This window comes from Phasianus colchicus, chromosome 11 (genome assembly GCF_987193195.1).
Source record: "Phasianus colchicus chromosome 11, bPhaCol1.hap1.1, whole genome shotgun sequence".
NCBI classification, from domain to species: Eukaryota; Metazoa; Chordata; class Aves; order Galliformes; family Phasianidae; genus Phasianus; species Phasianus colchicus.
Window position 1 is genome coordinate 10,428,038 of NC_143446.1, and position 14,498 is coordinate 10,442,535.

Below are 14,498 nucleotides of genomic sequence, written 5' to 3' on the forward strand. Positions count from 1 at the left end.
GCACCAGTTCTTAATTAGCAGCTCCTAGCTATGCAGTGAGCTGTGTTAAGCTCATGTGATTGGGCTTCATCACTCAATGAGATGAGCCCTATCCCACGTCTGCTTACTTCCACTTCCCACACTACTTCGGAAGTGGGAGGCACTGAACAAACTCAGAGCTCAGCACTGAAAATATCCACCTTTAAATGCCTCTTCTGGCTGGGGTTACACAAAACAAAAGAGGCTGCTCTCATTCCCAGGCAAGGTGACTTTAGTACCAGTACCAGAATGGAGCACCAGTTCAAATTCCAAGCTCAAGAATCTATGAGAAACCAAGTCCTTCTCAGAGCATTTCTAACAAACACACAGCCCTTTCTTACAAGTTCTACAGCCGCAGAAACAGAGGAAACCTCTGGGGGTTATGGGGGAAAGGCAGCACTGGATCAGTTTGGGTTATGAAAGATAAACCAGAATTCAATTCCTACAGCACACAGGTGTACACACAGCTTTCTGTAAATAGCAAAATCCAGGAGCAGATACCTCCACACAACCTTTACCACCACCATCACCACAATACACTCACAGTTGGTCGTTGGCAAAACACCAGAGCTCAGGAGCATCCTCATGAACATCCACCTAAGTTAGACACATCACCCCAACACAGAACAGCCTCACAAGGACACATCTCTCCTGGATCACTTCTCCCAGCTGTTCCTTCACCACACCCCTACCCCTTACTCTCTGCAGCTGAGCTCTGCAACCCCAAATCACCCAATAAATGACACCTGTGCCCAGAATGAGCCCTTGCTCTAGAGGCATTAGGTGCTGCTCTGCAGCCCTATGAAATCCAACAGCAGCAGCGTTTTCCTGTTCTCATGTCGCCAAAAAATAAAAGCTTTTAAGCAAAAATACAGCTCACGGTTGTGCATTGATGTTAATCACACAGCATGATCTGCTCACTAAGTTTTCTGCTGTGACTGTTTGAAGCAGCCTTTTTCTTTCATAAAGCTTCAAACCACAGGTTTACCAAAGCCCTAAAAGCACCACGCAGATAAAGGCTTTTATTTACATCTGTTTCAAGCTCTCAGGTATTTGTGTTGCCACAAGATTGACTGCCAAGCCTCCTGTTTCTCCAACAAGAGCTATCTGTGAAGGCATCCCAACCCTGACCTTGACTGCCCACCACATGGTGACAAAGCACACCATGTCTGTGCTCATCCAGACTGCAGCCCCTCTGCCAGTTGTTGGGGTATTTCCTTTCTGCTAGGTGCTGCCAGCTTGGCCAGCATCATGTTAGCAATAGCCAGGGATTGTTAGAACCTGGCCCACAGAAGAGCTTCAATTTTAGCCGATCCGTGCAGTCACATGCTATAAAGCAGCAGCTTACAGTCCCGCTGACTAATTAGGTCCCCAGCTTAGAATATTGATTTTGGTTTTAAATGCTACTTTTCTCGCTTTCTTTCCAATCCCATTGACTGTCTCAGTCTAGGCTAAATTGTAGAGCAATATTCAGCAGGCGATGTGGCTGTCTCAGCAGCCGCCTCTGACACTGAGCAGGCTTGAAAAACAATAGACTGTATTCTAACTATTATAAACACCTTAAAAGGAGGAGATCATTTTTGTATTTTAGCTTTAAGCTCCTTCAATCCTGGCCCTGATTCTAGAACCTACAAATAATAGTGAACTCCTTCCCCAACTTTTTACACTGCAGGGCACCCATCAGCGTAGCAGCAAAGGAAAAATGACCCTACACACATTCGGAACAGATTTAATACACATTTTGCTGCTCTCTTCCAAATTGCAAACCTTGACTCGCAGTGTAACATTGCCACCAGGCGGGCAAATGCTCCCCTGTGCCGTGCCAGCACCCGTCCTTCGGCGAGGCTTGGTGGGGCTGCACAGCCCTGAGCCCCCCTAACAAGCAGGCATTGTTTGAACACCTGCACGTCTCCCTGTGTATCTGGGAAGGTGCCAGCAACACTGCTGGCCGCAGTTCAAGCTGTGACCTTTCCAGGCAGGAAGCAGGCGAAGGCTGGGGTTTCATGTCAGAAAGCTGGCAGTGGGTGCAGCCAGAGGAACCGAGACAGCAGGCCATCCAACCACACATCAAACAGAAGTTTCAGAGCTGTCACTGCTCTCCCTCCCCGCAGATTCTCTCTGAAAGCGCTCTTCTTTACTTTACAGGGGGAGAAGGCCCTGCAGCGATCACACGTTGTTCTGGGCAACAATGGGAATTCTCTGCGGGCACATAAGGGTACCTGAGTTTTGGAACTCCAGGGAGTGAGGGCTGATGAAGGATCTGAGTTTCAGTATTCCAGGCAGCACAGGGCAACTGAGGACCTGTCGCTTGTGTCACGTCATGCCATGCCATGCCAGTAACAGCCTTACAAAAGGTTCCCCAAAGCTGGAATAAAACTCAAGGCCACCTAAGGCTTTGTGTTCTGTGCTGCAATGGAGAACAATTAGGAAAAGCAGTTACTACCACTCTGCTTCCTCCTTTACCAAAAGCTCATTGCTAAATCTATTCCACAAACAACCTTTTGTTTACAGCGTAGGGCAGGGTTATCCCAGTGGAAATCAAGGGAGCACAGTAATGAAGCACTCCACAAAGCAAAGCAACCATTATAGCTGTGAAAAAAATCATTTTGGCCGCAAAACCCAACTTAGTTTTGAAGTTTGTTAAACAATGGAATCTTTTTCTGTCTCAAAACGACATGGACACAGAGATAAGGCCTTGGGAATACATGACCTGCTATATAAACTGGGAGGCTTCTACAGCTTCCTGAATAGCAGGGAGATATCAAACGCTCACTGCTTAAGTGGCAAAAGCTTTACAAGCTTTCACATGGACTCTGCAGCGCAAAAGGAGCAGCCGTGCAAGGACTTCCCTGGAAATACTACCATCCCAAAGAGGGCTTCAAGCACTGCCTTATGTTGGTATTTCAAGTAGCTGTCCTCTGCATGACTCCTCTCTATATAAGTCCAATTACTTGGGATGATGCATATGATCACATAACACTCCTGCAGCAATGACAGTTATTACTAATGCAAGTTTCTTAGAAATGACTTTATAAATGACCAGAATCTCAGCCAAGGCTCCTGCAAAGGGTATTTAAATAAACCAGCTTTTAAGGAACTTTGGGCAGATCGTTGTCAGTTGGCTAAAAAGCATCGGGACATCACTGACCCTCGACTTTTACTGCTCCAATTAGCACCCTATTACTGTAAGTATGACAATCATAACAGAAGACAAGCACTGTTACAAAAAATGTTTTTGTTGAACCCATGCATGACTTCACTTTCCCACTATTCACTTGTGCAGCACCTTTTGAAATGCAACACTTGTGGAACAGGAAAGCCCACAGGAACAGCTAAGGCACTATGATTTCAGCAAGCTCATTCTTGAAAGGTCTTGGAGCAAATACCACTTTTTTGTTTTACACTCCTTACAGCTGTTCTGAGAGGGATTCCTTTTTCCAATATTTTGGGCAGGTAACAGTATTCCACAATTGTTAGGATCGTGGTATTCAAAGCACCAGAACAAGCATTAGCTCCAAAGATGTACTTTATTTCATTATAAAGCAGATTGTTTAGGCATTGTTCTGTGAACACCCACTGTATGATCAGCAGGTCCCGCTCCCAGGACACAGCTGCTCAATAACAAAGACTCCAGCACTGGACAACAAAAATACAGATGCATAGAACAAATGCTGCTCAGACACTCAGGAGCTGATGGCCCAAACAGCAACCAGTGAAAACGGATGATATGGTCAAAAATACATGTCCAGCTCCAGCCCAGCCAGAACTGCACATCCAGAAGTTGAGTCCTTTTTATTACAAATTAAAAAAAAAAGGAAAAAATATCACATTGGACTTTTACAAAAACCGACCAAAAAATTCCCAGAAAGAACCACACCACACTCCCTCCCTCTCCAGTCAGTCACTTTTAACTGTACCTGATTTCACATCAAAATCACACCATGGCATGCCTGTACTTTATAAAAAAACAAACAGGAAAATGACAGAAAGTAGTGTGAATCAAAGTGAACAGCTGGCAGTGAGCATTTCAGATGCTTTATCCCAATCCTCTTGTTCATTTTCCCCATTGTGATCCTTTCCCCAAGGCCTTCACTTTTACAGACAGGTGTATTTCATTCTGAATTTGCAGAATTCTCATGCATTTGGTATTTGAGCTCAGTGCATTAACAAGGGCTTCTGGATGTCATCTGTGCTTCTTGGGAATGTAGGAGTCCCATCACTCTGAGCAGAAATCATACACTGCTGGTACAACATGCACAAATGCACACAAGGCATGGTGAAGCTGTGTACAGAAACATCCCAACATCACAACTTCTAATTCTGGTTTCCATGCCGTCCATTACTGACTGCAACAAGATTTACAAGACCCACACCATCACAGATATTTGGTCCTAGGCACCTAATTAGTACCGACAATTTAAATGGAAAACTAAGGATTATTCTGGTCCATTAAAGCCTTTTACTGTAACTTCTCCATTTTGAAGATATGATGGTAGAAAAAAAAGGGTCCCCAATACCTTCTGTAGAAGTATTTTTCAGTGCACCATTTAGGTCAACAAAATTATATGATAGAAAAGCCTCCTCTGCATGACTGTAAGAGTTACTTGGCAAGGGTCTCATATCTACAACTAGATACAAGAATTCTAGGAAAAAAAGACATTTTCACACTCCTTTGTATGAACATGACTCAAAATTCACCAGATATGTAGATACAGTCAGGCAACATCCTGATAACTGTAAGACCAGAATTTTTTAAATTGATGAAACCTACACCTTTAGAAAAGGATACAAGCAGATTTGCATCTGGGTTTCCATAACACGTATTTCTTTCAGTTAGCATCAGAACTAGAAGTACAAGAGCTAATGGCAGGGAGATCTAACTAAAAGGTTTTTACAAAGATGTCATACTACCAAGTTTCAAAGGTGCCATTCCTTAGGCACAGATGCTGGCACAATCTCAACTGACCTGAGTTTTCTGCTTACAGGGAAGAGTGATGGGAAAGAACACATTCTCTTACCAAACCTTGACAAGCCTCAAGTCAATATTTGAGATCTGTCAAGGCCAGCTCAGTAATTACAAGACATTTGGAATTAGAGTTGCTATTTAGAGTGAAAAGAAGCAACTGCCTCCCAAATCTGCCATATTTGAACAAAAATACATCACAAAACATATTAAACACTGTTTGTGCTTACAATTGTAGTTACGGAACTCAAGCGTTAGGGGGAAGAGGTTTTTCCTCACTACTACTGCAATGGAGCTGCAAAAAAATAAAATGGGGAAAAAAAATCCTTCCAAACATTCAACCCTACCCAGAGTTATTAAAACCCGTAAAGGTTTCAGGATTACTCATTTTTAGAGGGGATAAAAAAATTCAAGAGTCATTGAACTAAATCCAATTCAGAAAGCTGATTCTCCTAACACATAATTAAGAAACAATTTTCATTAAAAAATTGTGCACATTTTTCCCCAGTAATTTATAAAATGCAAACAGTATGCTAGAAAAGTTTGAACATAAGGAAATGCTCTTCGGAAACGTTATTAAAAGATGTGTTCCTATAGAATGACATTATCAAGTTTACGTTACTTCTTCGCATCTGGGTACTTTAGAGAGTGCTGTTCCCTTCTCTCCTGGGTCCATGAGAAGCTAGGTTTAGAAAAGAAGAGCTCCCATACTGCCAACTTCACTCTGTTCCTTTACAAATATTTCAAAGTACTGATAGATGATGGTGACGGCCAGCAAGATTCCAGTTCCAGACCCGATTGCCCCAAGGAAGTCTGCCAACACAGAGAGGGCACCAATACAGAGGCCACCAAATGCAGCAGCTGTAGGAATGTACCTGTAAGACAAGGTGTGAATACAAAAGGTACTATTAGAATTTGCTCAGGATTATGGTAAACGTAATAGAATTATCACTGTATGGGAACCATGGAACGTATCTAAATTGAGGTGTTTCCTAGGAAGCCAGTCCCACTGAGAAAAATGACAACACAAATAATCTAAACCATGGTGGCATACTCTCTTCTGGTATAGGTCCACTAATCCAAGAGAAGGGTTGTGCACTAGGACCAGTACACCAGGTAAGGAAAGAAAACTCAGCCTGAATGGAAAGAAAAAAATGTGCTGAGAAGGCATTTCAATCTACCAGGTAATTAAGCATACGTTAATGAGTGTTAGATCTTCAAGACATTTGCAGATGATTGAAATCTAAAGTTGCAATAATATTCCCATAACATGATTCATCTAGAGATCAATCTCTGCTTGCCTCTACACCAACTGGATTTAAGTAGCTGCTAATTTTAGAAAGGAGTACGTAAAAAACAGTACTCTTAGGACATATGAACAATCTTAAAATACTGCTCATACTATACTTCAAACTGATACTTCCACCCTCATTACTAACTTCCCTATAAACGTTGACATAAGGAAAAATAACACACGAAAATAAAAGCTCTGGAATTCAAGCATGTTTTCTAACTGCAAAGCAACAACATCCTGCTGTGCAAATCCAGCTATTAATGAGAGGCAGTGCTCCATGCCCATGCACAGAACACTAAAGCTTAAAGAATAGCCATGCACTAGGGTCCAGCAAATGTCAGTCTAAGCGAAGTTTACAATGTGTTCTCCCATACTTTGCATAAACAACTTGCGAAGGGCACAGCTCACCTGTTTAGTTCATGTACCATTGAAGTTTCTCTGTGGCCTCGCATTACCATTTGCTGTTCTTTCAACTGTTTGGCAACCTGCAATGAATAAAAAGGAGTTAAGTTAGCTTGGTACTATTAGCCAAGTCCACAGAATCTAGCACTATGGGAAACCAGAGCAAGGCATTTTAGTGAGTTACGTGTTTTTTTCGTGTTTTATTTTTACATTCTTCATCTGACTTAAAAACAGCCAGTATTTTAACTTGGGATAATCGAGACTGCAGTCAGAGGCAATTCTCCATTCTGTCAATTATGCAAAGCTTCTTGGATAGTTCTAGTCCTACTGAGAAAACAAAAACATGGAAACCAGTGGCTGTCCCACACACTACGTGCTACTCCTGTTACACTATTACTGTTCCCATATTTCATACAATTCCTATTTTAGCACCATCTCTCTACTGTCTCCTGGTTAGGGTTTAGTTGATGTTGTTAAAACCATCTTATGAAGTTTGCATTCCAACAGTTTCCCACATTCAGCTGAGCTATTTGTGAGAATATATTAGAAGGGAAATGACTGAGAAAGGATCCCTTCTTGGAACACTACTCTTAAATAGTATTTCTGCAAGTGGATGGGATTACAATTGAGCCTGCTAACATCTAACTACTGATAGGAACTGAAACTCTTGTAGGTGAGCTTCTGAAGCTGCCTGTCACCAAATTAAATGTACTTCCAGATGATTAAGCTACCAGTTTTCCACAATACTGTGAATGTAAGTAATTCATTAGCAGTGGTTTATCAATTTTTATTTTTGATCTTGTTTAGATCAGCTTTTCTTCAGCATCAGGAAAGTATACTGAAGTATTACAAGTTTTATCTCCACTTATTCTGAAAGAAAATCTATCTATAAATGGCTGCAAGTGCCTCCCTGCAGGTCTGACAGCAAGCAGCCAGATGCAAACCCAAAATGAGCATTCATGCTGTTAACTCACCATCCAACTATTACATATTTGTTAAAGAATGGATTAAACCATTCCACATGGCTGTCAAACTTCATTTCCTGCCCCAAAACCATACAATACAAATATACCACAATGACAACTATTTTCCATCTTGTTTTCCAATTTCAATTGGAGAATTGCATAGTTACTCAATATCAAATATCTTTTGAGCAAATGGAAATTTAAGAAGCCATACATACATTAATGCACTGAACTATATTCTCAGTTCTTGGATCTTTTAAGTTAAAAATAAAAACTTCTTGTTAATGTTCCCTCAAAATAAACTATGAGTTCTTTATGTCAGAAATGGATACTAAAGTTTTACCTGCAGGTTCCTAAGTGGCAACTGCCTTGTACACACTGCAATTGTGATCTGGTACAAAAAGCTTTGAGTGTTACCTGATCTTTCCTCACACTCATCAGATTTCATGTAGCACTGTCAGAAGTTTCCTAATGCCAACAAAAAAACCCTATATGACTTTTGTTATTGTCACTGCTTTCAAAAAAGCAGCAGAGAGGGCAAAAATAAATAAGTAAAAGGTTTCATTTTGCCCTCGCTCTCCCCAATTATCATTTTTTTAAAGCTCTTTCTAATCCAAAAATCAAAATCACTACTTACACAAATGATAAAAATTACTGTGAAGATCACCAGCTTAACAGTAACTTAAGAAAAACTCAATATGTATATCTGCTGTTTTTAATCAAGATATCATTTATCATTTTAAACTTACATCTTTGGCAGACGAACCAGAGACTTCAATCCATGTTTTAGAGAAGAAAGCACAGGAACCCAACATAAACACAATATAAACAACTGCATGGACAGGGTCTTCTAACACTGAAGAAAAGGATTCTGGAGGTGACAGATAATAACAAAGTCCACCAACAGGATAAGCACGAGCAGGGCCTCCAGCTGAAGTGTCCTACAAAAAAGGAAGCAATAAGTCAGCAGTTTTCTTGCCATTTCTCAGTCATAAATGATATATGGGATATATGGTTTATATCCCATCTTTACATCACTGTATTTCATTATCTTTAGAGAAGCATACAAAGACTCAACTTTACTATCATAAGCAGTTTCTAATGTGGAAATGGAATACAGTAAGGAACAGTAAAAACCCCTAGGACAGTAAAGAATTGTGAAAATTAAATGAAGATTCAACATCTACAGCAAGTCTCACACACCATCATCAATTTAACAAATTACTAATCTAGAAACTTCAGCATACCCATGTGACCAAACAGAAAAATGTGCCTTTATGTTTAGGGAGACCATCTCTCTAAGTAGACCTGTTAATGGCACTCTTACAGTGCTGTATGTAAGATTACAAGGAATACTCACAGACCACGTGCCCAGCAGGCTAACCAGTAAGTTCCCACTGAAGCGTGCAGAAAGCATCTGGGAGATGACGTACAAGTTTGACACCAGGGCAGACTGAAGAATAATGGGAATGTTTGAAGTATAAAACAACTTGATTGGGTAGGTGTTGTACTGGCCACGGTAGCGAGCAGATTTAATAGGAAGATCCACTCTGAAACCCTGAAAAATTTCCAAAAGAGAAAAGTCCCTTATTATAACTTGACAGCATGAACCCATACCACAGTTCATGAATTGAAACGGCCTGGCCTTGACAACAACAACAGAACATGCAATCGTTTTTTTGCAAGCATGTCATTTCCTTTAAAAGGAAGCAAATTACACATCTATTTAATAGAAACAGCTTAATAGCTCTCTTTATTCCAACTGACCTGGAAATAAATTACAATCGCAAACACGAAGATGGTGGCAATCAGATTCATGAGGTTAGGGAGATTCTGACGGTAAAAGGCCTCACGAAGAGCTCTGACTTTGTCTGTACGAGTAGCCAGGAGATGAAACAGAGCAATGATGGCACCCTCAAATTCCATGCCTTGGGTAGAAAAAGAAAAAAAATCAAGTTAAGCATGGTAACTTTTAACCTTTAAATTTCAGTGCTTTGTCCAATTAGGTATTCTTCTAGAGTACAGGACTCAGAACAGAATTACTTCCATCCTTTTTCATATTAAGGGCACATTCAGAAACCCTCCTGTATGAAACTAGAAACTAATCACAACCCAAATACCAAATAGGATAACTTTACTGATCTCCAGAGACACAAAATTACTTTTAGAAGTTTTTTTTTTTTTTTTTAATTATTTTCAAACAAGGAAGACAACATTCCTAGTATCATTTGTGGTCAGACATTGGCTATTGTTTGAATTTTAAAAATACAATTACTTCATCTAAGTTTTCTACTATACATCAGCAACATGATTGCATCCTAGTGGGTTTGGAGCAAAGAGTAACAAAAGGAACAGAAAGGAACAGCTGGTACTTGTCAGTAGGCTGGGCAGCAGCTGCAATACAACAGCAGTCATCCCTATCAAGTTTTATGGAGGCACTGGAGTTTTATGTATGACATTGGAGTTCAGGATTAGAAACTGGTCTTTTTTACTTTAAGAGATCATTGTACTATTCTATAAAAGAATGTAAAGAGTCGAATTTTAGAAGGCTATGGGGAGAAGTTGCTGTGTTTATGTTCCATATGAGAAAATAATGAAGTTCTGATGCAAGTATTACCTCGTCCTGTGTTCACCGTGGTGGGGCTGAATGCCTTCCACACAATAGTCTCACAGATATTGGTGGCAATGAAGAGAGAGATGCCAGAACCGAGACCATATCCTTTCTGCAGGAGCTCATCCAAGAGCAGAACTATCAATCCAGCAACAAAAAGCTACAGTAAAAACAAACCGGAGCATTACTCACATTCCTTTTTATTTTTTGTTAAAAAAAATTAATACCTATTAGAAGATTAGACTACTTGTGAGAAAGCAAGCACACTGGTATCTCTTCTCTGCACGTGGGTGAGGAGAGAATCTATAACACTGCCTTGACCCTTTCAGAGGACAAAAAAGGAGGGAAGAGTAGAAATTACCTGAATTGTGATGAGCAAGCAGATACCGGCGCCCATCTCAGATGGGTCTCCATACATTCCAGTCATTACATAGACAATAGACTGCCCGATGGTAATGATCATTCCAAACACTGGAGAATACAAAAAACAATTACGTATTTGTTCAGAAGATTTATGTCCTGGACAATGAGACAAACATCACACCTTTGTGGAAGTTGGGAAGAAATACATAAGTCACAGAACATTTGAGAGCAGGTTAAGTTTGCTCTCTGAAATCTAGCACTGAAAATACAAATATGCACAGACTTCAGAAACAAAGATTTAAAAGTATTTTTAGTAACTGAAGATGTCTTTAAATACTGAAAATTGAGGATGTTAGGACATTACTTCAGTTATGGTTCTTTCTTTCCTGTAAACAAATCAGTAAGAGCTTTGGTGCCGCACATTTGAGAATACTTGAATTTCTCTAAAAGCCATTTATCCCATGTTGCTGAAGAACCATGTTTGAAAGTGTAAAGTAACAACTACTACAACTAACATCTTCATAGATACTTTTTTAGACAAACACCACCCAACGTAATTCAAGCTATGGGTCCCCAAAACATTGCTTAGTTTATTTGATGAGACTGCAAGTACAAATGCCAGCTGCACAGATAATATTCTTTTACAAACCCATCTGAAACTGAATGTTAACGAGCCAAAGAACAGCCACTAAGGCTGCTGAAAGAGACATCTGTAGCACAGCATGAACACATAGCATGGCAGAGGTCCATATCCTGTAATGAACCAATTGGAGACCAATGCAAGTTTCTAACATTAACAACAGAATGTTGACTCTAAATCACACTACCTTGGCATTTAGCATCAGTTGCTACTTACACTTCTGTGCTCCATTGAATAGAGCTCTGTCCTTTGGGGTGTCACCAACTTCAATGATCTTGGCACCTGCCAAGAGCTGCATGATGAGCCCAGAAGTGACAATAGGGGAAATGCCCAGCTCCATCAATGTACCTGCCAGACACAGGAAGCAGTGACCCTCAGAGGTGTGTGGATATGGTGCACACCAGCACTTTCTTTCCAAGTTTGACTTTCCACCCCTTGCACCATGACAGAGATGACAACTCCAAATATCCACACATGTAAGAGGTTTCCATGGTAACAGGAGCTTGTTAAAGTTGGATTAATAAGTTATACAGTACTTCTCAGTACTTAAGAATCACAATTGCTGGAAAAGACTTTTGGTGTTGGGAACATCTTTCCTGTATACAAGACAAGGTAGGAATTTGCTTTGTCTTTGACAATCATCAGTAACTTCATTATTTATTTACAAACAAAAAGCCCAAACTTTTTTCAGGAGTGCTCCAAGTTGAGTGCTTAAGTAATCACCTCACAGTTCTTCATTTATACCTACATTAAAAACTTTTATGATCAACTGAAGTTAATAAAACAATCACAGACTTCAATCTTTGGTGAGGCAGACTCAAAGACATCATCCAGAAAAACGGAACAAGCAAATACAGCTGCAGTGTGACTGAAATAGCTTGGAAAGTACAAAGAACCCTGTACCAGCAACAGTGCTGGAACTATTTCTCCCCAACCTCTTTTTTTCACAAAACGCTCCCTCATTTTTACAAGGAATAGATTGCAGCCAGTTACAAAGCCATTTTGTCCATGGAAGTGTGCCTTTTCAATCCTACACCAACTTATATATTATTATTATTATTTATTTTTTTTTTTTTACAATAGATAAAGTTACTTTTTCCTCTTTGTTTCAATTCCCATTTCAATAAAATAAAGCACAAATTAAAAATATATTTGAAAATGTTTTTTTCCATGTTACAAACATTTTCTCTTGGAAGACTGACCATACCTCTATTAGAAGCCAGAATCACTCTCATCCAGTAGAATGGATCTGCTGAGTCTGATGACATTATGCCAAATAAGGGAATCTGAATATCCAACCAAGAGAAGAAAATAGTTTTTAATTAGAGACTATATAACACCCATTCACCATCTTAGTTCTTCCTTAAAAACACAGGAAAGAAGCATACCTGACAACATACTAAGAAGATGAAGAGTGTGATAGCTGTCCATAGTACCTTTTCCTTAAACTGAATCTAAAGGAAAAACAAAACAACACATTGAAGAGGATAAAGCTGTCGGTACAGTAAGATCTAGTCAACCTTTCACACTGATATACTGCAGTGCATTCTGTTTTCTTCTGAAGGAACAAAGTATACTGAACAAAATAATTCCCTTTCATCCCTTCTGCACTGCATGCAGCCAAATCTTTATTGAACCTTTAATCCAAATAAGCAAGTCTGTGTAAGTTAAAGGTAGTTTTGGCACTTCCACAGAAATGTGTCCTTTGCCATTCTCTCTACAATGCCAAGCATCTTATATTACACAAATATAAACTTCTGAATGAAATTTCACCAACTCACCTTCCGTTCTGGCTTCTGGATTTCAGGCAGGATAACACAGAAGGGCTTGATTACTTCAAGAAATTTTACTGTAAGGAAATTAGTTAAAAGACAAAGTAAACACATCGAAAGAACACCAGAAAAGCTCAAATAAAATTAAATGCGGCATCTAAGAAAAAAGTTGCCTTTTTTTTTTGTTTGTTTGTTTTTAATTCTCATGCAGAGGTACGTAGAAAAGATAAGTAGAATATGGATTGGAAACAGGGGAAGAACAAAAAAAGAAAGAACAAATCGAGAGCCTTCTGCTTTTAACGAGTACGTTGGCAGCACAGAAAACCTGCTGCTGTTTTGCACACATTTATGTCTTCATTACTTAATTTCATAACACTTCTCAGGTACCAATATTTAAGAAATACAACACTCAAGATAGGTTAAAATCAGCAGTTGCCTTCAGGCCATACAGCTCAAGAGCTCCTACTCAGTGTCCACGCACACAATGTTCTACTTCAAGTCACTTTACAGAACTGCTCCAACAATGATCTCCCCCTCATCACAAGGACACATTCCCTGATCAGAAAAGTCAAAGCTGCCTTAGTTTCAAGAAAAAAATAAAACCAACAAAACAACCAGACACAAAATAGGAATATGTGCAAAGTCACGCGTTGGCCACAATCACACATAACTGATTTTGAACGGAGTTAATGCTGAACTTCCCGAGGCCAGGCTCAGACTGCACGTGCATCTGGGGATGAATGTGAAGGACTGAGACAACGCAGCAGAACTGAAACTCCTGGTGGCTGCCCACTTCCATACGTAAGGCAGCACTTCCATAACGCTTTAAGACTAACCCATGAAGAACTGCTCCATCTCAAATCGTTAGTTGTGCTTTCAGTGCCTTGACCGAGCTGTAGGAGAGGCTCACAGCTATGATAACAAGGCGCGTTTCTAAAGGCTCTTCTTTCTTTCCAGGAGGAAGTTGCCATGCCCAGGAAACAAGTATTTCACTCAAAAAAAAAGAAAGGCAGAAGGAGCCTCCAGAGCTGAGGAAGGAGCCCACCCGCCCTACGAGGCCTGGCCGCAGAGGGAGCGCGCAGCCGGGGCTCCGGCGGGCTCGGGCAGAGCGGCACCCCGACTGCGCGGCACCCCGCCCGCCCCTACACCGCACAGAGCTCAGCCCCAACCAGACACCCCAATACTCACTCCCCATGGCGGCCGGGGACGGGAGCGCGGAGCGCTGCGGCGGCTGCCCGGGATGGACACGTCAGGACTGAGCCGGGCCGCCCCCTGCCCTTCCGCTTCCGCTTCCTGCCACGCGCCGCCGCCCGCACCGCGCAGGCGCCATTCTCTTCCCCCGCGCCGGCCAATCGCCTACAACTCCCAGCATGCACCGCTGCCACAGCCTGGGTGAAGGCAACCGATCGGGTGGCAGTCTGGGAGTTGTAGTCAGCTCCGCTGGCCGCCATCTCACCGTGTCGTCATAAA

The 14,498-nt window shown here is 41.0% G+C and overlaps 1 protein-coding gene across 1 annotated transcript; it reads right to left on the bottom strand.

Annotated features, from left to right (window-relative positions):
* Positions 1–3,526: 3,526 nt before the first annotated feature.
* Positions 3,527–14,361, bottom strand: SEC61A1 (SEC61 translocon subunit alpha 1). The gene is made up of 12 exons (XM_031607743.2): positions 14,217–14,361; positions 13,038–13,105; positions 12,645–12,710; positions 12,464–12,542; positions 11,473–11,604; positions 10,615–10,724; positions 10,260–10,413; positions 9,410–9,570; positions 9,003–9,200; positions 8,392–8,583; positions 6,684–6,760; positions 3,527–5,856 (listed from the first exon to the last, which is right to left on the bottom strand). The coding sequence occupies exons 1-12, from the start codon at positions 14,221–14,223 to the stop codon at positions 5,670–5,672; spliced, it is 1,431 nt and encodes a 476-aa protein (XP_031463603.1). The 5' UTR covers positions 14,224–14,361; the 3' UTR covers positions 3,527–5,669.
* Between the last annotated feature and the right edge of the window lie 137 nt (positions 14,362–14,498).